At 42.9% G+C, this 27,081-nt stretch overlaps 1 protein-coding gene across 1 annotated transcript in view; it reads right to left on the bottom strand.

The window, feature by feature from the left end:
* si:dkey-178k16.1 (band 4.1-like protein 1) overlaps window positions 1-27,081 on the bottom strand; it is a 46,119-nt gene that overhangs the window by 4,995 nt on the left and 14,043 nt on the right. Inside the window, exons 6-19 of the mRNA XM_039016613.1 lie at window positions 21,105-21,323; window positions 20,514-20,601; window positions 20,188-20,340; window positions 18,912-19,009; window positions 17,573-17,748; window positions 17,146-17,390; window positions 15,548-15,580; window positions 14,480-14,629; window positions 7,975-9,714; window positions 5,183-5,633; window positions 4,049-4,062; window positions 3,848-3,979; window positions 1,674-1,754; window positions 777-836 (exon numbers count right to left, since the gene is read on the bottom strand). Of these exons, the coding sequence (XP_038872541.1) occupies window positions 777-836; window positions 1,674-1,754; window positions 3,848-3,979; window positions 4,049-4,062; window positions 5,183-5,633; window positions 7,975-9,714; window positions 14,480-14,629; window positions 15,548-15,580; window positions 17,146-17,390; window positions 17,573-17,748; window positions 18,912-19,009; window positions 20,188-20,340; window positions 20,514-20,601; window positions 21,105-21,323 (3,640 nt within the window). The remainder of the gene's footprint in view (window positions 1-776; window positions 837-1,673; window positions 1,755-3,847; window positions 3,980-4,048; window positions 4,063-5,182; window positions 5,634-7,974; window positions 9,715-14,479; window positions 14,630-15,547; window positions 15,581-17,145; window positions 17,391-17,572; window positions 17,749-18,911; window positions 19,010-20,187; window positions 20,341-20,513; window positions 20,602-21,104; window positions 21,324-27,081) is intronic.

Here is a 27,081-nt window from a genome sequence, read left to right as displayed (position 1 = left end):
GAATGGTAATACATTATACAGCAGTTAGCATAACCCTAGCCACTTTCCTAGCCCTAGCCCTAACCCTAACCCTAGCCCTAACCTTAGCTTCATGTCCACACCCTGGTTCAACCCTAACCCTAGCCCTAACCTTAGCTTCATGTCCACACCCTGGTTCAACCCTAACCCTAGCCCTAACCTTAGCTTCATGTCCACACCCTGGTTCAACCCTAACCCTAGCCCTAACCTTAGCTTCATGTCCACACCCTGGTTCAACCCTAACCCTAGCCCTAACCTTAGCTTCATGTCCACACCCTGGTTCAACCCTAACCCTAGCCCTAACCTTAGCTTCATGTCCACACCCTAACCCTAGCAATACCCTAACCTTGTCTCTGCCACCTCCAAAGTCCCAATTTAAACCCTGCACACAATGACAAACACACAGAAACACACACACACACACATAGAACCACCCACACATACACAGACAGAAACACCCACCCACACACACTATGCTGCTGGGTCAAGGTATAGCCCAGCCAAAATACAACTGCATCTTTACCCACTTCTCTCTACATGACAACATACGGTGAATCACAGACACCGCTTCAATTCAACAACAAACAAGAGCATTGTTTCATGGGAACCTTTATCACTGCGTCAGCTACAATTAATCAAGAGCTACAGTATAGGACGAAATGTCTGGAGTCAGAGTACAGTAACATAGTCTATTGAGTGAGATGGGGGGGGTGGGGGGGGGGGGGGGTGGAGGATGGTAAGGTGAATTATGTACTTACATGGGAGCCATTTTCTATACTGGGGAGAGGAACTTCCTTCCTACTGCCAACTTCCTGGTTCTGGGATAAAGAGAGGGATGAGGAGAGGGAGGGAGGAAAGAAAATGTCACTTGGATGAAGGGATGAAGTCATCATGTTCATGCTGATTAAACTAAACAGGGAGAAGAGCAATGTGTCCATATGGGAACAAGCAGTCCTCAAACCTGATCACCATACTGCATGCAGCTACCATGACCGTAGTGAATCAGAAGCAAGGTATTAGGATTAATTTATAAAGCAAGTTATAAGCCAATAGGCAACCAAGCAGGAGCGTAGCATAACCATTTGATACAGAAGTATGGTATCAACATGGTAATGTACCAACTGGTGAAGCTCAATCCAACAGATCCTCCTGTCATTATCATTACAGCATGTTTGTTAGCACTGTGATACAAACTGGAGTTTATTTAAATATTAAGTGCCATAGATAACCAAAGACAATTATGTGGTAGCAGTATGACATATTGTAAACATGTGACTCTGCAGAAGTTTAGAAGGGGGAGAAGTCTTTATAACAAGCCTATTTTAAAAGGATGCACATGCAAAAATTGTGAGGCAATATCATATTAAGGCAGAAAACTAAACAATCTGGCCAGAATCTGGCAAAATATATTCTCTAAATGTGCAGCCCATTATTTGCACATGCAAAACCTGTCATGGCAGATTTGAGTGATTCTCTATACCCTTATCCCCCATGAGCACCATATTTACACCAGTCCAGTTCCTTTCAAATCCACCAGGGGGATTGAATTCGTGTGCAGTTCAGGGAGAAGGGTAGTGAATCAGACTGCAGCCAGAGCTTGCACAGCATAGTCTTCAAGCCTTTCCGCTATTGTCAATAGAGTGTCTGATACATACCAGGTCGCCCTCTGGTGGCTTAGCTACGTCAGTGCTGCTGGAGACCTTTGTCTCGTTACAGTTGATGTCAGCCTCCATTTGCTGCAGACACACACACAAACGCTACACTATCTTTGCTTACTCCAAATCAAGAGCACATCTGCCAAAGAGGCTCAACACACTAGACATGGCTATTTGTCATCTAGAAGACCCATGTACCTACACGTAGTGTACAAAACATTAAGAACACCTTCCTAATATTGTGTTGCGCACTGAAGTGTTGCAGTTCTTGACACAAACCGGTGCACCTGGAACCTACTACCATACCCCGTTCAAAGGCACTTAAATATTTTGTCTTGCCCATTCACCCTCTGAATGACACAGACATACAATCCATGTCTCAATTGTCTCAAGCCTTAAACTTCCCTTTTTAACCTCTCTCCTCCCATTCATCTACACGGACTGAAGTGGATTTAACAAGTGACATCAATAAGGGATCATATCTTTCACCTGTTCAGTCTATGTCATGGAAAGAGCAGGTCGTCCTAATGTTTTGTACACTCAGTGTATTCAAGTCAATCAATTTCTATGCTCAACACACACTGAATTGAGTTTTCACTTCAAAGATACCCGCTCCAACACAGCTCATCCTCATCATTATATGAATGACACACCAGAGGCACCAATTACATTTTAATCAGGCACCTGTGGGACCAGCACAGCTCCATGCTCTGCCTTTAGAGATGAATGGAACTCCCGCATGCTTTCATAATTCTCTTTAATGTCCTGTCATTACTTTAATCCCTCTATAACAATGTTATTAAAGTCCCAATGCATTAAAAAACATGATTTGATTTTGGCCTTCCATGGTGACATCACCATGCGGTAAATGTGTTAATTGAGCAATAAGAAAGAGAGTTCCAAACCTCTCTGTAAATAACAGCTAATTTTCAGTTTTTCTCTTCCTACTCAGACCACTCAGACCACTCCCAGACAGTCCTAGCAAAATCCTTGCTTGAGAAATTGCCCTTTGCTAAGAAGCTATTTTTGTTTACAACAATTATCCAGAAATGATTTGATATTGAGATTTTATTTAAATGGCTCCATTGGACCTTTAAGTCATTGTGGTCGTGAGAATATGTCACTCAATCGAATCAAGAGCTGCAGTACAGCAGAGCTACGGAGAGAAAAATTCTCATCTATATTAGGATTATATACTTCCTCTTTAAATTACTAATTACATTTCCCTCTGTTTACGAAAATATCCAACTATATTGATGGGGTAAATACGAACCTATAAATGGTCTTATTCACCCAGTGTTTCCATTTCCTGCTGAAGATCATTTCAGATGCCTTCTGGTCAAACTGTAGGGCCACTCTGCTACATTTGTCATTTGATCATTAGTATGCACTAGCACTGGTAACACTAATCTGCACTGGTACCAAAGTGACTCTTATCAACTGGATGCAAGAATTTCCTTTGTGTTGTCTTAGGAATGCTGCATTATCTCACCAACCCCCTTGTCACACCTCTGGGTAGCAGAGGTTCTGTTGTGATAACATCCTTTAAGTCTGATATCACTTTGTAATGCTATTGTTCAACAACTCAAATGTTGAATCCAAACTGAGACCTTATAAAGGGGTCTCAGATTCATTGTCTCTCTCTCTTTTGTTCCTGACCTGCACTGGTGAGATTCATGCTCTCTCTTGTTCTTTCTTTCTCTCTCCACCCCATGGACTCTTGGGGCATGCCCTTTCAGGCTATGACTTCTCCCCCGCTCTCCCTCTCTGATCAATCTGAGAATAATGCCGTGTAATGCTTGTCAATGCTTTGTAACTTAAGTTTATGCCTTGTATGTGATTTCAGTCATTTTACAATGTTAATTAAATGCACTTGTATTTAAGAATTCCATTCTCAGACCTTTCTTGATTGCCTATTACTGTTGCATATTGCAAAGATATCTTTATGGAGTCAGAACTTTTTAAATAGGCTAATTGTATAATCCCGGATCGCATGTGAGGCATATATGATCAATATTACAACACTAAACTGATAGCACTCATCTGTCATGTTTGTTGGCAAAGGACTTGGCTAGAGCACCAACAGATTTGACTACTGTACCAGGCTAAATCATCAAACATCAAAACACAGAGGGACAGGAGTGAGTCCATATGCATAGACTGATCTAGTGTACCTGCTCGGACATGTCCATGATGTTGGTGCTGGTGACCTCTGACCCATTGGTGTGTGTCTCCATCTTAGTGTCGGCCTTCCTCAGCATCTGGGCAGTGCTAACAGCACTGGGGTCTTTCCTGGCTACTGGGGGCTGCAGCAGGAGGAAACAGACAGGTACACTAAGATTTCATAGACCATAGACAGTCTATTCTTCTCCAACGTCGTCAATATTACCTGACGGTAAACAAATCTTTAACAAATGTCCTAAAATTGAGGCCCGATGTACAGTACCAGTCAAAAGTGTGGACACACCTACTCATTCAAGGGTTTTTCTTTATTTTTACCATTTTCTACATTGTAAAATAATAGTGAAGACATCAAAACTATGAAATAACACATATGGAATCACGTAGTAACCAAAAAAGTGTTAAACAAATCAAAATACTGTATGTCGTTTTCTATGTGTATACAGTATGTTGTAAATAATTGTGGGTTGCTGAATCACTTGAAAGACTCATGAAAATCCATCAAATTTGAATCTTACTTACGTGATGTCTGAATACTGTATATTCTGTAATGTACGTGCTGTGGCCTTGACATGTTACTGACCGTGCTTATCCTTAGTTCAACTACAATACATTTCTTATTCAAAAATTACAATACTGTTCAAACAGACAATGAAGTAATACAAGTATGGTCATACACTACAGTATCAATTGGTGATTGTACATCACTTCATTTCAGACCAAACATTTAGTAACGCAAGCATGACTGACAATGGAAGGGAAAATACAAGAAAAAATACACATTTCACAATAATCTGAAACAACGAAAACAGCAAATGGACAAACCATAGGAAAATAAATAAACAAAATCAAAAGATTAAGCAAAAATATGACAAATAATTGTATAACATGTAAACATAAAATTAAAACATCAACAAAAAAAAGAAATGGCAACTGAAAATGCGCCAACAGAAAAGGTGACCGGTCATTAAAGGAATGAAGTTATCTACTTCCCCAGAGTCAGATGAACTCATGGATACCATTTTTACGTCTCTGCATCTAGTATGAAGGAAGCTAGAGGTAGTTTCGCGAGCCAACGCTAACTAGCGTAAGCGCAATGACTGGAAGTCGATGGTATGTACGAGCATGCTAGCAGTTACCATGGTCTTCCAGTCATTTCACAAACCCTAGTTAGCAATTACACTAACGCTATTTAGCAACTTCCTTCAAACTGCATGCAGAGACATAACAATGGCATCCACGAGTCCATCTGACTCTGGGGAAGTAGATAAAGGGCTTAATTGAAAAAATAATGAAGTATCCATTTAAGGGCAGGATTCGCTCTCAGCAGCAGGAGGGAGGAGACGGGGAGTGGCAAGGATCAGGGACGGGGTACATTGTGTCTACCTCATGGCGCACACGTTCCTCACGGTGCACAAGGGGCATCTCTTCTACAGCGGACATGTCATGGGAGCCCATGAGACGGGCCGAATAGAACCTGGAGGTCTCCTCAAAGTCGTCCCGGCCCACCTCGGGCAACCACTCCCTCTCCCCCAGCTCAGACAGGCCCTTGGAGAAATCCTCCACGCCCGTGTGGAGGTCCATGATGACGGTGAAGTCCACCTCGGCCTCCAGGCTGGATGTGGAGCTGACCGTCATGCTGGAGCACTTCCTCTCAATGCCCAACTGGGTCTCTTTCATGAAGACCACCGTGTCACGCTCGTGGTCTTCCTCTGAGGTGGAGCCCGGCCGAGGCCTTCTCTCCCAGTGTTCCCTCTGGGTGAGAGAGGGGGTTACAGAAAGATGGCCACCACAACAAAATCACAACACACGGCCAGTCTGGCCGCAGCTCAGGGCAGGCAGTGACCATGAGAGAGGGGATGATGATGATGATGATGACAGTGGATGAATGATCCTCTAGAAGGGAATATGTCCTGGCCTGGAGGTGTGCATAAGTATTCATGTAGTATCTTTCCGAGGCCCTGATACCTATTATACATGTATATATTATCATAAAAATCGATCATAAAAATCTTCTCCAGGCATGCAATTTGCCACATCGTATATGGAGACGAGAGGAGATAAATGGGGAAGTCTTACACAGAGGAAATTACTTTTAACGTAATGGAGGGTAAATGCCTGTGGCATAGTCAGGGTTCAGCCTCTATGTATGCTGCTCATATGACAGAGTTACCCATGTGTGACGGTGAGGGAGACAATGGGGAGTGAGGGACTAATTTACCACAGGGGAGAAATGGGAAAATGGTGAGGCATGTGGTTGAATTCAAAAATGTAAAGTGACCTTGGCATCATCTACTGTATCTTCATAAATGGCAAGAGTGGAGAGAGGCTCCTGCGGAGGGAAAGCAGGGGAAGAAGGAGAGCAGCCAGAGGTTAGTCCAAGCTGGAGAGACAGACTACTAGACATCAGTAGAGAGACTGGGTCTCTGCTAACAGGCCGTTAGAACAACAAAACAGCACATTTCTAACATAGAAGGGCAGTTCCCCCTTCCACCTATTTGTGAGTACAAAAAACAAGTAAGCTTACTACCAGCTTGGACAAGAGAAATGAACCCACCATGTAAAGCCAGTTGTCATACTTGGAATTAGTATAAACTAGAGTGTCATACAGAATGTTCTATGGACAGGTTGTAAGATTTGATAGTGTAGAACAGCCGTAGCAGCATGGCAACAGTCAATCATTGGCCAAGGACAGAATCATAGAATGCCACAAACCACACAGACTGAATTTTAAGGGGCTCAAATGGCCAAAGAATAGTGTTTGGTTTCAATTACATCAAAGGCAGTTTTGGAAGTCAAAATAAGCAGGCTTGTTCTGATTTTATAACATGCTTGTAAGCCAATTCAATTTTTTCACACCCAGTATACAGAATGGCTGGTGCTCTCACATGCTGTTTGTCAGTTTTTGGGTGAGGCAGCTTACAAAGTGATCTCACACCTCGTTCCATGCCTGATCGTGCCAATGTGTCCTGGGCCTAGACTCAGATTAAACGCAGGGAATGATTTAAACTGTTTGATCCCAGTCCTAATTTCTAATTATTATAATTCCACTGCCAGATACATGCAAGCACCTAATGACACTAACTGTGAAATGAAAGTGGTGACTCTCTGAAAGCTAGGCTGTCTGTGTAGTTACAGTACAGCAGCCTAGGGATTGCTGCTTGAGGGCTTGTTGCCTGCCTATTTTTTCACAGTCTGGGTGGGTCCTTTGCTTTACAAGAATGCATATAGCATCCAATGTATGATCCTTGTAAAGCATTTGATCTGGTTTATAAATAATAATTTACCAATAAGGTATCGTTATTCATTTTCATGCTAATGAAGTTGATATTTTGAAGAAGAAAAAAAAACATGTCAAATAACAAACTATTTACATTATGCAAACTACTTTTTTCTTTGAAAAGTATCTTTGAGGTCAGGAGATGAATGGCCGACATTTGACTGATGAGCATACTGTACAGTATATGTAACAGAGTGCCTTTATGGGTGATAATGACATGTTTCTCTCATTTTCTCATACAGTTCCTGTCACAGTCAATTGAGCTGTAAAACATGTATGAAACCATGCCTGAAGTCCATGCCTTCCTCCACATTTCAGCTTGGAAACAGCATGGAGGAGAAGTGCAAAAAAACTCAGCGCCATGGCAATATGCAAGAGGCTTTGTTTCCTTGCAACCCTCTGCGAAAGAGACTTGCTTAGAGGGTTAGTTGGAAGGAACATCAAGGTTCAAATGTGAATAGAAGGGGGAATAGAAGCCAAGAGCAAAAGCATGAAAAGTTGTGTTCGTCTTTTTGACAATCTCTACCATAGCCCTGTTGTGAGTTTTACAGATTTGCAAGCAGTTGTGTTTCAGGTTTGCTGTGAAGCATAAGGGTGAAGGGAGGCAGGGAGGAGTAGGGGGGCTAAACGGGGAGGCTCCAAACTCATAGCAGACAAAATGCATTGATGGCGGCATCAGCCAATGAGACGCAGCCAAAACAAGTGTCTCATAAGTTACACTCCACCCCCTTCTTCATATACAGGCACTGAAAACAGGAAAATAAGAAAATGGGAGTGTGCGGGTCAGTCTGAAGCTCATGCGATGCTTTTTGCTTCCAAATGACTGAAAAGCCAAGTTACCGAGTGTCTCTTCTTGGCAGCATCCAGGCCAGGCTCCCTGCTAGCATTGCGGTTGATGTTCCGGAGTATGAGTCCAGACTCTCTGGCTTTCCGTGTTTTCACTGGAGGGGCAGGAGGAGCTGTTCTGGGAATCGCTGAAGCTTGAGCTGGAACTGAGACCTTAAAGCTGAGAAGGTGATGACTCTCTATGGCTTCTCTAGCCACCTGAAAGGGATCGTCACAGGCAGTGCTGATCTGTTCCTGGACCAGCTCTTCAGTTTTAGCCTCGACTCTCGTCAAGCCTTCCAGACCCCAGAAGCTGCCCTGTACCTGTGTAGCTTCTCTGTGTGACGTGGTCGGGGAGTGAGTCCGTCTTGCTGGACTAGTGTTGGTTGTTATGAATGATGTAGGCAGGGTAGGCAGGGTGAATGTTGAATGAAAGGTGGGTGCGTCGTTCCGGTTGATGTCTGAGGGTCCCTCTGAGGAACCCCCTGACCATCTGTACTCTCTTCTAAAAACTCCAATCAGCTCAGAATCAGTCTCCTGACTCCCTTTGTCCTGCTCATCTTTGCATGCTAAGCTCTTTGACCTTTCGGGTTTGAGAGGAACGATCCTAGTTATTTCTGACTGACTGCTGCCTGATAGTCTTTGAAAAGACCTTCTCTGACCCCTGACCTCTGACATGAGACCTTCCATGTCCTCCCCCCCAGAGTTACTGGCTTTTCTCTCATGAGTCTTGTCCACCCTCAGTTTGACCTCTGCTATGTGTTCTTTATTGTCAGTCATGCTCCTCTCTCTACGATCAAACTCTTTAACCAGTTCTGCTAAACTATCCAATTCTTTGTTATCAGGACCGTTGACAGAGCCCAGCACTTCATCTGCTGGCTGGACTTCATCGGTGATGAAGCTTTTAGCCTGGTCGTTTTCATCACACCCTGCCGGACCATCCACAGCACTTCCCGGAGTCTCCTTGTCTTCTCCTATTGATGTAATGTGGTCCTTCTTGTTATCGTCACACACAGCGGCAGACACCACTTTCTCCGTCCATTTTGCCTCTGGTGATCTCTCCTCATCTTTCATCAGTGCACTCGTCCCCCAACACTGGTCGTATGGCTCCTCTCTCGTTGTACTGTCTTCAGGGTGGTCTATTAGTCCCGCCTTTGTCTTCTCTGTAGGACTATCCTCCCAGTCTGATCCCTCATCGTCTTCTTCGCCGTTCGAGCCATCGCCCTCTTTCTCATAGATGAATTCTGTTGACATTCCCAGGTTCAAACTATTAGGTCTCTTCTTTTTTCTGTGTCTGTTGAGTTGATGATCCTTCTTAGAGTCTCGGAATGGGACTGGTGCTGGGGTTGATACTGGGTCTGAGACTATGTCATTCTTTGCACCAGAGTCATTTGCTGGAGGTACTTTCCACTGTGTATCATCAGAAGATTCAGTGGTTTCAGCTAATTCCACCATGAACCGGCTGTTGCTAGTCAGCCGCGGTTCAGAATAGTCATCATGGGCTTCCCTTGTGGCTTTGGGCAAAGAAAAGTTATCAATATATGTTATCATTTCTGGCCCATCTTCCCCTGTAGCCTTGACATGAATCATCTTGGCTACTTCTCTCTCTTTTTCCAGTTCTTTCTTTCTTTCCCAAGAGGAATCAGGGACTAATGGGGGAGGCGAGGTGGAAGCTTTGTTCTGTTCCTCGGCCTTCCAGTCATGGTTCTGTTGATAAGTGTCTTGTTTCTCAATCAATACCCACTCCTCAGAGCCCTACATGTTGATATAGATTAAACACAGTTAGAGGTGCCAACTGAACTGTAACATAGGTTAACAGCTACAGTACAGAAATGTGTTTTTATTGTACAAATAGATCCTCTACAATCCTCCATGTAGATGGTAGGTGCATGCTCATATACTGTAATCTGCTAATCATTTCTGCTTCAATTGCTGCAATCATACATCGAAATGTTACATTTTACATCAAAATGTATATGTTGGTTATTGCATTTCTTAAAAGATTTTCTCAGACACAATGACTGCAGCAGGTCAGATTAAAACAGGATTCAAGGGATATCAGCTATAGCTGAGTGAGCAGTATGTATATAAAACGGTACCAGGCCACAGTTTCATTACCAATAAAGGGCCAACTACAGTACAGTCAGTATGTTATGAGGTAGAAGTTAGAAGAGAGAGGAAGAGGAAGTGAAGAGCAACCTCTGGGGAAGTCACCAAAGTCTTCTGGAAGAAGCCCTCTACAGAGAAGCTGTTTACTGGGTCCTTGCCCCCCACCTTATGGGGGGCCGAGCGTTACCCACCAGGAGAGGTGTGGAGGGGGAAGAGAGAGGGAGGAGAACAGCTATTAGATGAGCCCCAACTGTATGGTTCTTTGTCACAGCATACTATCCAACTTTTGGTAATTTCATGCAAAAGGGGAAAAGGAAAGTGAAGGATAGAAAGGGGGAAGAATACTGATTCAATGGGCTAGGGAGACAAGGGATTTTCCAAAAACACTGTACGACTCTCCTGAATCAAAGTCCTAGCTGAAATCTAAGAGCCAATCAAGATGAATCTTGAATCAAACAACGAGACATGGGCCTAGTTAGCTTCCACCTGCACATTGCGGCTCCCAAATCCACATAACCAACCAAGGAGGTATTTGCAATGCAAAAATAACATTTGCAACTACATCAAAGGTTTTATGATTTCCTCTGAATCTCTCTGAGTTGGACTCCTCCAGGATAGAGAGATTTTAGGCCACACGTTGTCATTATTCAATCAGGACAATAGCGTCGCTCCCCCAGATCTATGTAGGTACATGACAGATGGTGTTTTCATGCCCTCGAGGATGTCTGATGATAATCTCTATGGCTATAATCTGATTGTTCTCAAAGAGCAGATGTGAACGCGTCGGTAGACTACATAAATATCTGGAAACAGACTGCATTGACAGAGCTACACTAGAGAGTACTATCGTATTACTGTATCTTAACAGTACAATCACAATGTGAAAGTGATCAAAGCGGCAGGGGCTTTTGCGTTCTGACACAAAGGGAAGATTTTTAACTGTCAGGCAATCAAGGTGGGTAGACGTTCGAGATGGTTGTTCCTCTAGGGCCTCATATTCAGTAAATCTCCAGATTTTGCACATCTTCTCTTCAAGTTATTGCAGAATCACTTTTCTACCATCTCTAAATAAACTGGGATTTTGCTACAAACGAAGATTCGTCGTCAATAAAGCGGTGAATTGGGAGCTTCAACAATGTGCGGGCCTTCTTGTTCTTTACTAGTGTTCTTGGTTAGCCCAGCACCTATGTTTTTAAGGATGTGCATATGACTACAAACACCCACCTTTAATGATAAACGCAGGACATGATTTCAGTTTTTTCAAATTCAATGTGTTCTTATGATCTAGACTGAACAAAAATATAAATACAACATGTAAAGTGTTGGTCCCATGTTTCATGAGCTTCATGTTTCATGAGATCCCAGAAATGTTCCATATACACAAAAAGCTTATTTCTCTCAAATGTTGTGCACAAATCTGTTTACATCCCTGTTAGTGAGCATTTCTCCTTTGCCAAGATAATCCATCCACCTGACAGGTGTGGCATATCAAGAAAATGATTACCACCATGATCATTACACATGTGCACCTTGTGCTGGGGACAATAAAACACCACTCTAAAATGTGCAGTTTTGACACACAACACCATGCCACAGATTCCGCAAGTTTTGAGGGAGCGTGCAATTGACATGCTGACTGCAGGAATGTCCACCAGAGCTGTTGCCAGAGAATGTTCATTTCTCTACTATAACGTTGTTTGAGAGAATTTGGCTGTAACCGGCCTGACAACCGCGGACTAAGTGTAACCACGCCAGCCCAGGACCTCCACATCCGGCTTCTTTTGTGGGGAAAAACAAATTCTGATTCACCGATTGGGGAGCCAGGCCCAGTCAACCTTAGGGCCAAATGAATTTATTTCAGTTGACTGATTTCCTTATATGAACTGTAACTCAGTATAAATTTTAAAAATTGTTGCATGTTGCGTTTATATTTTTGTTCCGTATATTTTAGCAGTACCATCACACTATCCAATAGACTGGGTCTGAGTCTGCAGCAATATCTACAGTTTAAGTCGGAAGTTCACATACACTTAGGTTGGAGTCTTTAAAACAAATGTTTCAACCACTCCACAAATGTATTGTTAACAAACTATAGTTTTGGCAAGTCAGTTAGGACATCTATTTTGTGCATGACAAGTACTTTTTCCAACAATTGTTTACAGACAGATTATTTTACTTATTCACTGTATCATAATTCCAGTGGGTCAGATGTTTACATACACTAAGTTGACTGTGCCTTTAAACAGCTTGGAAAATTCCAGAAAATTATGTCATGGCTTTAGAAGCTTCTGATAGGCTAATTGACATCATTTGAGTCAATTGGAGGTGTACCTGTGGATGTATTTCAAGGTCTTCCTTCAAACTCAGTACCTCTTTGCTTGACATCATGGGAAAATCTAAAGAAATCAGCCAAGACCTCAGAAAAAAAAATTGTAGAACACAAGTCTGGTTCATCCTTGGGAGCAATTTCCAAATGCCTGAAGTTACCACGTTCATCTGTACAAACAATAGTATGCAAGTATAAACACCATGGGACCACACAGCCAATAAACCGTTCAGGAAGGAGACACGTTCTGTCTCCTAGAGATGAACGTACTTTGGTGCGAAAAGTGAAAACAACAGCAAGGAAAAAGGAAAAAGGAAGGAAAAAGTACTAGGAAAAAGTACTTTATACCTTGTGAAGATGCTGTAGGAAACAGGTACAAAAGTATCTATATCCGCAGTAAAACAAGTCCTATATTGACATAACCTGAAAGGCCGCTCAGCAAGGAAGAAACCACTGCTCAAAAACCGCCATAAAAAAGCCAGACTACGGTTTGCAACTGCACATGGGGACAAAGATCGTACTTTTTGGAGAAATGTCCTCTGGTCTGATGAAACAAAAATAGAACTGTTTGGCCATAATGACCATCGTTATGTTTGGTTGGAAAAAGGGGGAGGCTTGCAAGCCGAAGAACACCATCCCAACCGTGAAGCACGGGGGTGGCAGTATCATGTTGTGGGGGTGCTTTGCTGCAGGAGGGACTGGTGCACTTCACAAAATAGATGGCATCATGAGGCAGGAAAATTATGTGGATATATTGAAGCAACATCTCAAGACATCAGTCAGGAAATTAAAGCTTGTTCGCAAATGGGTCTTCCAAATGGACAATGACACCAAGCATACTTCCAAAGTTGTGGCCAAATGGCTTAAGGACACAAAGTCAAGGTATTGGAGTGGCTATCACAAATCCCTGACCTCAATCCTATAGAAAATGTGTGGGCAGAACTGAAAATGCGTGTGCGAGCAAGGAGGCCTACAAACCTGACTCAGTTACACCAGCTCTGTCAGGAGGAATGGGACAAAATTCACCCAATTTATTGTGGGAAGCTTGTGGAAGGCTACCCGAAATGTTTGACCCAAGTTAAACAATTTAAAGGCAATGCTACAAAATACTAATTGAGTGTATGTAAACTTCTGACCTACTGGGAATGTGATGAAAGAAATAAAAGCTGAAAGAAATAATTCGCTCTACTATTATTCTGACATTTCACATTCTTAAAATAAAGTGGTGATCCCAACTGACCTAAAACTATAATTTTTACTAGGATTAAATGTCAGGAATTGTGAAAAACTGAGTTTAAATGTATATGGCTAAGGTGTATGTAAACTTCCGACTTCAACTGTATCTACAATAAATAACCACATACAATACCTTGAAGAATTATTATTGTCCTTAAAAGTCATGGTCAAAAAGACAGTTATTGGTTTCACATCAGACTGTAGATTATTCCAAAAGCACACAAACACAAAACCCCAGTACTGTCTGTTTCCTTATGAATAATGGAGAAAAACGTTCTCCTGTGTTGACCTCCAAGCATACTGGGTTCTAGGAGAGTCAACTGTAAGAGGTGCTACAAAACTAACTGCAAGACTGGAATATCAACACTGTCGGTCATACACAGCCTCTTCGTCAAACGTTAAGGGCAGTTTAAACAGAAGTATTAAAAAGGTGCACTACGCAGAAATCGCTCCACCATTTCCTGGTTGCTAAAATTATAATAGTTCACTTAATTTCAGTTTACGTGACAAAACAAGCAAGTACAGTGTAGAGAACCATTGTACCATCTAAACCACTGTGAAATATATTTTCCATAACCAAAAATATTGTATGTTCAGCTGTTTAAAACCGGTGTACAAAACCGAAAGTATTTGCTTGTACTAAGAATGACAGATCTAGAACTAACGTTTCTATGTGAATTTGGTCGGGGTCGCCCAAAAAGTTACATATTGCAGCTTTAAGGCATTATCAGTGATATATTCATGGCATACAGTAGAGAATTGATACATAGGTTAAAGGTTGTGAATCTCTCAACTTCCACCCGTGCTCCAGTGGACCGCTGGTCCTCACCACCCTTATCCCACACTCACAGCCTTCCTCTCGGGCGTGCCGCCTGGGGACGTTCCTGACAGACGCTTCTCACGGTTCGTCAGCTTGCTGTTGGGCCCCCTCAGAGCTTTCTTCAGCTCATTGATACTGGCCTGGTGCTTCAATAAGACATCCTCCGACTTATCCAAAAACTGTGTTGAATAAAAGAGGATAGATAATGATAATTAGAGAGGATTGGGAGAGAAGGAGAGAGAAATATACATTAGTTTGACATCTATATCAATTACCACTGTAGTAATCACACTGACACTCAATTCAATTGCATTATGACTTGATATGACGAGCGGAACGTGATCTGAAATAATACATCAAAGTGACATTAATATCGCAGGCAGCACACAAGAAAAGACACAATGACTTAAACTAACGAGTCTTAATACTTAGTGATTCAGCACATGCATCAAGTGCATTGTTTGTGGGCTGTTATCGCATTGCTATTCTGTTCAGTAGTCTGTCTATTAATGAACACGGCATTTGGGATGCTATTAAAACCCACGGAAAGGAAATTATTATCTAACTTTTTGGATTGTTTATTACGATGAAACAAGCACAAAATTAAAACAACTGAATGCCCTAATAAATCGTCTTAGTGACTAGCTAGCTAGTCTACTGTTGCCTAATATTCATTTTCATTGACTGTATCTGCCTCTCAATTGAAGGCTGACTTAAGTGAATGCTGTTAATTCATATGAAGGCTGGCTGCATCTCCATGCAACAATAAGGCCATCACATTAATGCTACAGGCACCTAGAGAGGAAATGGAGCTTCAGTGCACTTTCTCCCCTAGTCCTAGTCATACATTGCAGTGTTCCATGATGTTCAATACTCTGCAAATAGTATCATGAGATTTTGGTAGAGACCACTTGTTCAGTTGAGTGGGTCACGAAGCACTGGGACAGAACCAGGGTTGAAATCAATTCCATCTGAATTCCAGTCAGTTACAGAACTGATTTTAACTGCTGAAGAAATGCAATGTCCAATTGAATAGACAGGAATAGACCTGGAACAGACTCCAACTCTGGATAGATCATCAGCACAATGAGCTGTACCTCCTTGTGTCGAGGGGTTGTCTCCTGGTCCAACTGAGAGGGCAGAGTTGGGGCAGGAGCAGGGACAGGGACAGGGGCATGTGGAGTGGGGTAAGGGGAGTGGGGGAGGATGCAGAGACAGAGAGGAAGAGCAGAGATGGTGAGTCAAGGAGGTCAGGCAGGCAGACAGACAGGGAGAGTGAGCAACCCGGACAGGACACAAGACAGCAGCAGCAGTAGACACAAACACACAACCATGCAGGCTGACTTAAGATGTTCACATTGAATTGCCTGTAAAATCCTTGCATTTAGGCTCTTGCTCTGATAGTTGAATGATCATTGGGGAACTTTGTCACGTCTATTTGATTTGAGTACCAACTCATGCAAAAAAAAAAATACAAAAAATCTACCCCCCGAAGCACTATTTAACAACTAAAAACACAGCTGTACCAAAACCGTAGTTCATTCTAGAAGGAAATAAAATATTGCATTACCAGCATAAAATGAAGGCTTTGCAGCTTCAATGTAATACTTTGGGTGCAAACAAATATAACATGGTGCAGAAGATTACTCACTGTCGGTAAATCACTGCTAGTTTAACAGGAATATGTGGGATTACTAAACAACATGATAGGTTGGCAAAGAACAATCTCACTGACCGACAGACAGACTAACAGAGAGACAGACAGGGCACAAGACACCAAATACCTCCTGTATATTGTCAAGTGGGGACCCAGCATCCTCCTTTTGCCAGCGAGGGTTAAAGAGAGAGCAAGTTAGTGAATGACAGGGAGAGAGAGCAAGTTAGTGAATGACAGGGAGAGAGAGCAAGTTAGTGAATGACAGGGAGAGAGAGCAAGTTAGTGAATGACAGGGAGAGAGAGCAAGTTAGTGAATGACAGGGAGAGAGAGCAAGTTAGTGAATGACAGGGAGAGAGAGCAAGTTAGTGAATGACAGGGAGAGAGAGCAAGTTAGTGAATGACAGGGAGAGAGAGCAAGTTAGTGAATGACAGGGAGAGAGAGCAAGAAAGAACAGCAGCAGGAGAGGTTAAGTTGGCTTGATATTATGAGAGAGACGTGAAGGTTCGATACAACAGTTAGTGGGGATAGTGAGCCATAACGGTTAGCCTATAAGCCACTGAGTGGCAGAGAGGGTGCAGAGTTAGTTCTGACAAATCTTTAGCTTTTTAAACCCCAACAGGGAACGTCACAGCGACCCAAAAAAGTTCCAGCGGTACACTCCTGCACCCTTGCAGTCACTACCATCTGCACTGAGACATACAGATCCACCCTGACAAAAACATGATCTCCACACAAGCAGTGTGACTCTCTAAGCTTCCATACAGATGCAGGATCTTAATTTGATCACCCTGTTACAGGAGAACTATCCTGCATTGCAAGTGGGGACAAGTAGGCTGAGCCTGGGTCAACAGATCTGCTTGTGCTTTATCCAACTCCTATGTCATGTAGCCTAAGGAATGTTAGAGGAGTTGGCTAAAACATATAGATCTGTCAAACATGCGAGGTTGGGCCATTTACCCTCTGAACCAGATATGACAACCACGGTATCATAAATCATCTACCCTATCAACCCTTCCTCCCATCCGCCTAACAGTACCTTGATCTCCTTCTTGCTGGGGGTGGTGACACCCGCCTCCTCTTGATCCTGGTCTTCCTCAGGATCCCGGTCCTCATCCTGATCCTCCTCATGGTCCTCTTGGTCCTGCTCCAGACTGGGTGGTTCCAGTTCAGTCTCCTGTTCGTCCCCAGAGGGGCTGTGGAGGTGGGGGTGTTCACTGACGCAGCGCCGGGACAGACCATCCTGGTTCTCACACATGGCCGACACTGGCCGGGAGAACTCTGCTGGTTAGACAAAGGCACAGTGGGACTGTTTTTTTTTACAGGGGAACAATCCAGCACTAGATATACATACATAGCCGCATCTAAAAAATATCCCATAGCCACTGATATTTCATAATATAATTCACTTTGCATAATTGTCACTTGTGTGAGTAGCCTGTGAGGAACACAACCATGGTACCTACCTCCATCCAGACTGCGGGACAGCAGGTACCTCTTGCTGGTGGATCGTTCGAAGTGTGGCGCGGGCCGGTCTATAAGGGCACTGGCCTGCCGGGTCTGGGCCTGTGTTCGCCCACTGTAGCGGAACTTCGAGCCCATCACCAGGAAGCCCTTAGGAGGAGGCTCTGGAGACACTAACCTGGAGGTGTTATAGTCCACAGACAGAGAGGAATTCATCAGCCCTAATTCTGGAGACATTAACCTGGAGAATCAAGATTCAGGAACATCTTCATTGTCTGATTGCGTGGCATTTTGGTTGCAACGGTATAAAAACAACAAGGGTTAACTTAAAAATACTGGTGAAAGAGAAATTCACCATCCTTGCTTTACAGCAATACAATTAAGAGAAATACCAGATTTAAGTATGAGAGTAATTACTGGATGGAGTAAACGGCTTTGTAAAATGCTGAGAACATTGGACTTGTGTTAGAGCAACAGGACCTGTTTGAAAACATTGCTCTATACAGTGGTTCCTAAACTCGGTCCAGTTTTAAACGTACTCTTCAAAGTTGTAATAGTAGAATGCACAAGGTGCAATTTCAAAATTGGGTAGTGCATCATCAGTTCCTCTTGTCATATCAGTCACAGCTATTTATAACTTGTCAGAAATGTCCAGATCAACTAACCCATGTCAGCAAGGTTTTTTTTTGCACATAGATTTTCAGACTTTCAGTCCCTCAAATATTACATATCATACATGGCAAAATGTATAGGATTGCAAGAAAATTTGCTATAAAACGGCAGGAAATAAGAATTTAAACCTGAAAAATTCTCTCCACCAACAAGCGGCTGTGAACAGTTTGCATCATGAACAGTGCTTGTGCCCATAGAAAAAGACGTGGCGCATGAGCGTGCGCAGGATGTTCCCAAATGCTGGAAGGGGGGCCCCTAGTGAAAAAGTTTGGGAACCCTTGCTCTATACTTCATTTGTTATTTAACTAGGCAAGTCAGTTAAGACGAAGACACAAAACAGAGAAGGAAACACCTCGAGCCTCAGTGTAGTGCTGGCTGCTGTGGAACAAAAAAGCTGCTGTGGATGATGCCTACAGGGAGAGAGAGCCCTGATCAAAGCTGTGCTCTAATCACTCCTGAGCTTCCCCGGCAGTGGGATAGCAGGTGCTGGAAGCGGCTGGAGAAAAAGCTATAGAGAGATGGGAACACGATTCAAGCGAGTGGTGTTTGGTTATATTTGGCTGCCTAAAGATCAAGAGGACTTAAGGAGAAATGGCTTGCATGGGGTAACGTAACAGAGGTACAAGAGGGCTACAAGTGAGGGGATTTGATACCTGAAGTTGCTCTTACCTGAAGAAGGTGTGGTGCTCGATGCAGACCTTCCATAGTCTCTTAGCCGCCCGGTGGTTGGGAAGCTTGAAGCCAATAGTACTCTCAAACTGCTCGTACTGGTTCGCGAGAGAGAGATAGAGGGAGAGGGAGAGGGGAAGTCCGAAAGGAAGGGAAGGAGGGAAAAGAGAGAGGAGCAGGTGTTTCTTGGGGTTACATTTACTGCATGAATGCATCAACGTTCCATTCCGTATGTGTGTATGAGGAAGAGACTGCAGTTTAGTATGACATGATACATTCTTAAAAAACGACTTTGTAATGCATCATCACTTTATTTCCTATTCCAAACTGTCACAATTTGAAGTTCTATGCTTTTCAGATAGATTTGCTGAATCGGCCTGCTTGTCACTCAGGAGATGAAACAAGCTCTAAGCAAACAGACAGTGTGAAACTGTTCACTTCTGTAAACCCACAGACACCTGTTCCAAAGCCAAACGGCTGACAAGCAAGGTTGACACTCCCAAGTATGGACACTAGCAATCTGTTCTCCCTGAAATTCCAGCACTGTTAACCACCAGACAGATTCCTGCGCTGAGCCGAGCTAAGAAACAACCATTTTCAAACAGTGGAGACAAACATGAGGGTAGCATTTCAATTTTCATGACTATATTTATACTTTTCATCCCTCTATTCTGGGTGCTGCTGCAGCTGCACTGGCAGTGTTAAAGGCTCTCTTTATCCTGCTCTTCCACAGGCTCACTGTGGGCCTCTGTCACTTTAGCAGCCCTGGCCAGACAGCCTGTCACACTGGGCTAAGCTTCTGAGCTGGGGCTGAGCTCAGTAGGCTGCAGAGGTTGAGGCTGCAGTGCAGCAAGAACTGAATAGAGACTGGGCGAGAAAGGCAGGCTATAGATTTTAAGCCTGTGGAGCAGCAAAATTAGGGGGAACTAAATATTTTCCAGTTCTCTGGTCAGTCGAACTGACCACACATCCGTTTCCTCACAATCTTTAGCTGGACGTATTTCCAGTTATCACAGAAATTATGGGCTGCAAACTGCATAAATGTTAATGTTTCATGTTCATTTTGAAAGGGGCTAAGACTTGATCTACACCCAGAGGAGAACCCTTTGAAGAACCCTTGTTGGTTCCAGGTAGAACCCTTTTAGTTCCAAGTAGAACCGTTTTATGTTCCATGTAGAACCCTTTCTAACTGGAACCTAAAAGGGTTCTCTATGGGGACAGCCAAAGCTTTTTTTCTAAGAATGTACAGAGAAGCCACTAACTTGGTTCAGCTTACCTCTCCAGGCCGGATCTTGATGTAGAAGTTGCTCCTCTTGTAGGAAATCTTAAGGATCTTTGGCCAGGCGAAGCGGTTGATCCTCAGGCGGTCGCGGTAGATCAGGAGCCCGTTGGCACACACGCCCAGCATGATGTCAATCCCTTCTGAATCCTGGAGCCGTCAAAGACCAGCATGGCAGAGGAGAGGAAGATGAAAGGAGAGGAAGAAGAGAGGGAAGGAGAGGAAACATTCAAGAAATAAATAAAGTAACATGTTGGTAAAATAAATAATCCTGCACAGTCACATAGAAACTTACTCACAAAATGTAATATGTAACAGCATACCTTGGCATGATGAAGGTCCACCCCATACATGGATAGCTTCTTAGCATTTTCCAGGAAGTTGATTTCTGCGTCAGCTGGAGTCATACCCCTGAAACCAAAAACAGGAGAACGGGAGAACCAATTGAATACTCAAAATGGTAAGAGTGATATTTTCAATCCCATGTCTCTCCCTCCACCTTTCTACCATAACTCCTTGGCCAAGAGCCAAGCGCAGGGACCATGCCAGGAAAGGGATGGGGGAGACCCTGAGACTTGGGAAGTATTGAAAGTGTTGGCAAGGCCTCCATGTAGACAGCCATGACAGATGCCAGGGCAATGTGGTGGCATTTGTCAACATATGTATGTATGGTATGTTGTTGGACACTGTCTGCACAAAGGATCATCAGCAGGCTCCAATGGTTCCATATGAATGGGAGATGGAGATGGAACTAAAATGGATTTACTACAAAAATACAACTGAACTAAACCTAACTGGGCCTAGAGGTTTCTCTGACCATGTGACCTGGCCAGAAAAACCTACTAGACCCTAGTCATGGCCCTATCATTTTCTGGTGGTCAGATTATACTCTTGGACATAACCATAACTCCTACCTGTAGTTACGATGGAGCTCCATGACCCTCTCCTCCAGCTCTCGCGTCTGATTGGGTGCGAAGCGGAAGTCGCTGACGTAGTCGGGGCCATGGTCGTCGGTGTCATAGTCTCCCAGCTCGGCCTGCACGGCGTAGGAACCCAGCAGGGCGTGGGTCACGAAGGAACAGGGCAGACGACCTGACAACATGTCATCTCTCAGCTGCAGACACAGGTAGTACCTGTGAAGGAGAGGGAGACGTTAAAAAAGGCCTGGCCAAAGCTCCAACAAGAATGTTGAGAAGTTAATGCATAACAGTCAGTGGAATTCCAAATGTAGCTAATCCTTCTAAGTAGAGTGGGATTTGGAACTCTTTGACAGCCGTGAAATATGCACTGAAATGATTACAACTGTACAAAGTCTTTCAACACAAACTTTTGTTATTTGACAGCGATATTTTAATGTGCAAACTGACACTAAGTATGAGAGACTGCATGCTGCGAGCATATACAGTGCATTCGGAAAGTATTCAGAACCCTTCACTTTTTCCACATTTTGTTATGTTACAGCCTTATTCTAAAATGGATTAAATAAATGTTTTCCTCAATCTAAACACAATACCCCATTATGACAAAGCGAAAAATGTTTTTAGAAAAAAATGGAAATACCTTATTTACATAAGTATTCAAACCCTGTGCTATGAGACTCGAGCTCAGGTGCATCCTGTTTCCATTAATCATCCTTGAGATGTTTCTACAACTTGATTGAAGTCCAACTGTGGTAAATTCAATTGATTGGACATGATTTGGAAAGGCACACACCTGTCTATATAAGGTCCCACAGTTGACAGTGCATGTCAGAGCAAAAACCAAGCCATGAGGCCGAAGGAATTGTCCGTTGAGCTCCGAAACAGAATTTTGTTGAGGCACAGATCTGGGGAAGGGTACCAAAACATTTCTGCAGCATTGAAGGTCCTGAAGAACACAGTGGCCTCATCATTCTTGAATGGAAGAAGTTTGGAACCACCAAGACTCTTCCTAGAGCTGGCCGCCCGGCCAAACTGAGCAATCGGGGGAGTAGGGCCTTGGTCAGGGAGGTGACCAAGAACCCGATGGTCACTCTGACAGAGCTCCAGAGTTCCTGTGGAGATAGGATAACCTTCCAGAAGGACAACCATCTCTGCAGCACTCCACCAATAAGGCCTTTATGGTAAAGTGGTCAGACGGAAGCCACTCCTCAGTAAAAGGCACATGACAGCGCACTTGGAATTTGCCAAAAGGCCCCTAAAGGACTCTCAGACCATGAGAAACAAGATTCTTTGGTCTGATGAAATGATTGAATTCTTTGGCCTGAATGCCAAGCATCACGTCTGGAGGAAACAAGACACCGCTCATCACCTGGCCAATACCATCCCAACGGTGAAGCATGGTGGTGGCAGCATCATGCTGCGGGATATTTTTCAGCGGCAGGGACTGGGAGACTAGTCAGGATCGAGGTAAAGATGAACGGAGCAAATTGTAGAGAGATCCTTGCTGAAAACCTGCTCCAAAGCACTCAGGACTTCAGACTGGGGGCGAAGGTTCACCTTCCAACAGGACAAAGACCCAAAGCAAACAGCCAAGACAATGCAGGAGTGGCTTCGGGACAAGTCTCTGAATGTCCTTGAGTGGACCAGCCAGAGTCCGGGCTTGAATCCGATTGAACATCTCTGGAGAGACCTGAAAATAGCTGTGCAGCGACGCTCCCCATCCAACCTGACAGAGCTTGAGATGATCTGCAGAGAAGAATGGGATAAACTCCCCAAATACAGGTGTGCCAAGCTTGTAGCGTCATACCCAAGAAGACACGAGGCTGTATTCGCTGGCAAAGGTGCTTCAACAAAGCACTGACTAAAGGGTCTGAATACTTATGTAAATGTAATATTTCAGTTTTTATTTTTGCAAAATAAAAATGTCTTTGTCATTATGGGGTATTGTGTGTAGATTCATGAGAAAAAACAACAATTGAATCCATTTTAGAATAAGGCTGTAACGTAACAAAATGTGAAAAGGTGAAGGGGTCTGAATACTTTCCGAATGCACTAATATATATATATATATATATATATATATATATATATATATATATATATATATATATATATATATACTTTATATAGGGCCCTATTAAATCTGTATTATTAGTAGCATGAAACCGTTTTTTCCCGAACTTCATTTTCTGCGTTTTGTTTTTCCAGGTTTCTGTCCCCACCATCATCGCTAACGGCTACACAAAGTGGTTGACACCCGCACTGCACATACACAGACGAAGGGGAATTCTCCAGAAAGTACGGATCACTGATGCATTCTGTTCATGTCTAATGATAAACTAATTAATTACTTTTCAATACGTTTAGTTGATTCCTCCTAAGTGCAATAATTTTTGGGGAAATTGTTGAAGATCTGTTTGTTCACACTTTATTTTTGTACATACTCTACAGATGGTCACACCATCAACAAACCATCTGTTGATAAGCAACTGCTTGCTAAGGTTACAGCTAGATTTAGGGCAATGTTTATGCTCCTGAACAGCTTCTTCCCCTAAGCCATAAGACTGCTGAACAGTTAATCAAATGGCTACCCATACTATTTGACCCTTTTATGCACGGACTCTCTTGCACTGACTCTATCCATATTCACTGGACTCTACCCACACACTCCCACCTTTTTACAATGTCACTGCAACACACACGCTCATACACACACACATGCATATTGACGCTGATGCTACTCTGTTTATTATCTATCCTGATTGCCTAGTCACTTTTGCCCCTGCCTACATGTACATATTACCTCAACTACCTCGTACCCCTGCACATTGACTCGGTACCGGTACTCCTTGAATATAGCCTTATTATTGTTATTTATTGTGTTACTATTTTATTATTTGAAAATGTTCTTACTTGTATGTAAGCATTTCACAGTAAAGCCTACATCTGTTGTATTCAGTGACAAATACAGTTTGATTGATGTTAAGAATAAGGGTTAAGGTAAGGGTTAAGTTTAGGGTTGGGATAAGGGTTAAGGTTAGAAGAAGTTCATTGAAATGTTACGGATAGTCTGTAGAGCAACTACAGATGGACTTTCCAAATAGTGTTATCTGGATTCCGTGATTCTGGCTATACTCGACCCTGCTCTTCCTACCCTGGTGTCCACAGATGCATCAGATTATGACTTGGGTGGTGTGCTTACGCAAATACATCCAGATGGAACGGAACGGACAGTGGCGTTTGCATCCCGTTCCTTTTCTCCTCAGCCGAGCGCAAATACACTATAGTAGAAAAGGAAACGCTTACTTGTGTGTGGTCAGTTGAGCCGTAGCGAACGTTCCTGTGGGGTACACCTTTTATCCTACGAACTTATCATCAGGCCTTTTCTACCCTATTGGCAGTGGTGTAAAGTACTTAAGTAAAAATACTTTACTAGTAAAAATACTAAACTAGTTTTGTAGATATCTGTACTTTACTATTTATCTTTTTGACAACTTTTACTTCACTACATTCCTAAAGTAAATACTATACTTTTTACTCCATACATTTTCCCTGACACCTAAAAGTACTCATTACATTTTGAATAATTAGCAGGACAAGACATTTTTTCCAATTCACACACTTATCAATAGAACATCCCTGGTCATCCCTACTGCCTCTGATCTGCCGGACTCACTAAATCTGAGTGATGGAGTGTGCCCCTGGCTATCCTTAAATACATTTTAAAAAACAAGAATAGTGGCATCTGGTTTTCTTAATATAAGGAATTTGAAATGATTTATACTTTTGATATTTAAGCATGTTTTAGCCATTACATTTACTTTTGATACTTAAGTATATTTAAAACCAAATACTTTGAGTTTTACTCAAGTAGTGTTTTACTGGGTGACTTTACATTTTTCTTGAGTAATTTTAAGGTATCTTAACTTTTACTCAAGTATGACAATTGGGTACTTTTCCCACCACTGCATCAAAAGGTGCTCGAATGCGCATTGCAAGATGGTCTGCTCGTTTACTGTGCTTCACATATGACATTCTGTACAGGCCTGGATCAGTAAACTTAGTTGCAGATTGCCTGTCACGTCTGCCACTCCCTTCAGATTAAAATGTTGTCCCCGTCACTGAACTTCAGTTAGTGGCCCTGTTATCCACTGAGGTTAACACACTGTTAGTGGCTGAGTTCTCCTCCGAATGTGCTACATACCCAGAACTGTATGCTTTACAAAGCCAGATCGAAAAAGGCTGGCCTAAAACGAGAAAAAAATTATGTCCCCAGACCTGGTACTTACTTTCCCATTCGGCATGAACTCTCTGTACAAGACTGTTTAGTGTACTGTGGTCCAAACCGTCTGCTAGTGCACATTATCCAAATGAAAGGACCAAGCACATATGTCCTTGACGATGGAAAGACATGGAATGCGTCGCATCTCTCACTGTGTCTCTCACTGTGTCCTGAGCAGGCCACACTATTAAAACGGTGCTGCTCATTCCCAACTCACAACAGACTTTTCAAAGGGGGGAGGCAGAGTCAGGCTAGAGTCAGAAGAAGCCCGGCTTGGCTAAAGGACTATATTCAGTCAAATCTGAAAGATGAACACTTTAGCAGTCAGTTAAAGTACTCACAATGATATTCTGATGTTACTGTTGTTTTGATTACTATGCAGTGCATTTTAACAGCGCCATTATTCTGTGCTTTGTATAAGAATAACTTTTCAATTAAAGAATTGTGGAATGTTTTATTTGGGTTATTCTTAGAGAGCTTTCACAAGAGGGAAATATGTTGTGTTCTGCTGCACTACCCACATTTACCACTAGAGACACAGGTATTCTATCCTACCTATTCTGACACAGAATGGAAGTACAATGAGAACAGGATTTCAGATAGGGAGAAGAAGAGTATGCATGTGCTGATGATGTATGCTGTGATGGAGTGCTAAGCTTGCTGAGTAAACGTATCCTTAATTATACCCATCGTGTCCTCATGTTATCCTCTTGCTCTTTTGCACCCCAGTATCTCTACTTGCACATCATCATCTGCACATCTATCACTCCAGTGTTGATGCTAATTATTTCACCTCTATGGCCTATTTATTGCCTTACCTCCCTACTCTTCTCTATTTGCACACACTATACATAGATTTTTCTATTGTATTATTGACTGTACGTTTGTTCGTGTAACTCTGTGTTGTTGTTTTTGTCGCACTGCTTTGCTTTACCTTGGCCTCAACTGGCCTACCTAGTTAAATAAAGGTGAAATAAAAAGATAAATAAAAATTGTTACTCAGGCTACACGACAAGCTGATAGGATTGGAACGCGGTGTGGTCGGCTGTTGCAATAGCCCATCCATGAAAGGACCGACAAGTTGTGCGTTCCGAGATGCCATTCTGCACACCACAGTTGTACTGCGCCGTTACTTGCTTGTTCGTGGCCTGCCTGTTAGCTTGCACGATTCTTGCCATTCTCCTTTGACCTCTCCTCAACGAACTGTTTTCGCGCACTGGATGTTTTTTGTTTGTCGCCCCATTCTCTGTAAAACCTAGACACTGGTGTGCATGGAAAGCCCTGAGATACTGGAACCGGTGCGCCTGGCAACGATGATCATACCACGCTCAAAGTCCTTTAGGTCACTCGTTTTGCCCATTCTAACATTCAATCGAACATTAAGTTACATACACTAAGTTGACTGTGCCTTTAAAAAGCTTGGAAAATTCCAGAAAATTATGTCACGGCTTTAGAAGCTTCTGATAGGCTAATTGACATAATTTGAGTCAATTGGAGATGTACCTGTGGATGTATTTCAAGGCCTACCTTCAAACTCAGTGCCTCTTTGCTTGACATCATGGGAAAATCAAAAGAAATCAGCCAAGACCTCAGAACCTCCACAAGTCTGGTTCATCCTTGGGAGCAATTTACAAACGCCTGAATGTACCAAGTTCATCTGTACAAACAATAATACGCAAGTATAAACAC

This window comes from Salvelinus namaycush, chromosome 20, assembly GCF_016432855.1.
Source record: "Salvelinus namaycush isolate Seneca chromosome 20, SaNama_1.0, whole genome shotgun sequence".
Classification (NCBI taxonomy): domain Eukaryota; kingdom Metazoa; phylum Chordata; class Actinopteri; order Salmoniformes; family Salmonidae; genus Salvelinus; species Salvelinus namaycush.
Note: the sequence above shows the minus strand (reverse complement) of the source record. Positions and strands in the feature narration are given on the sequence as shown.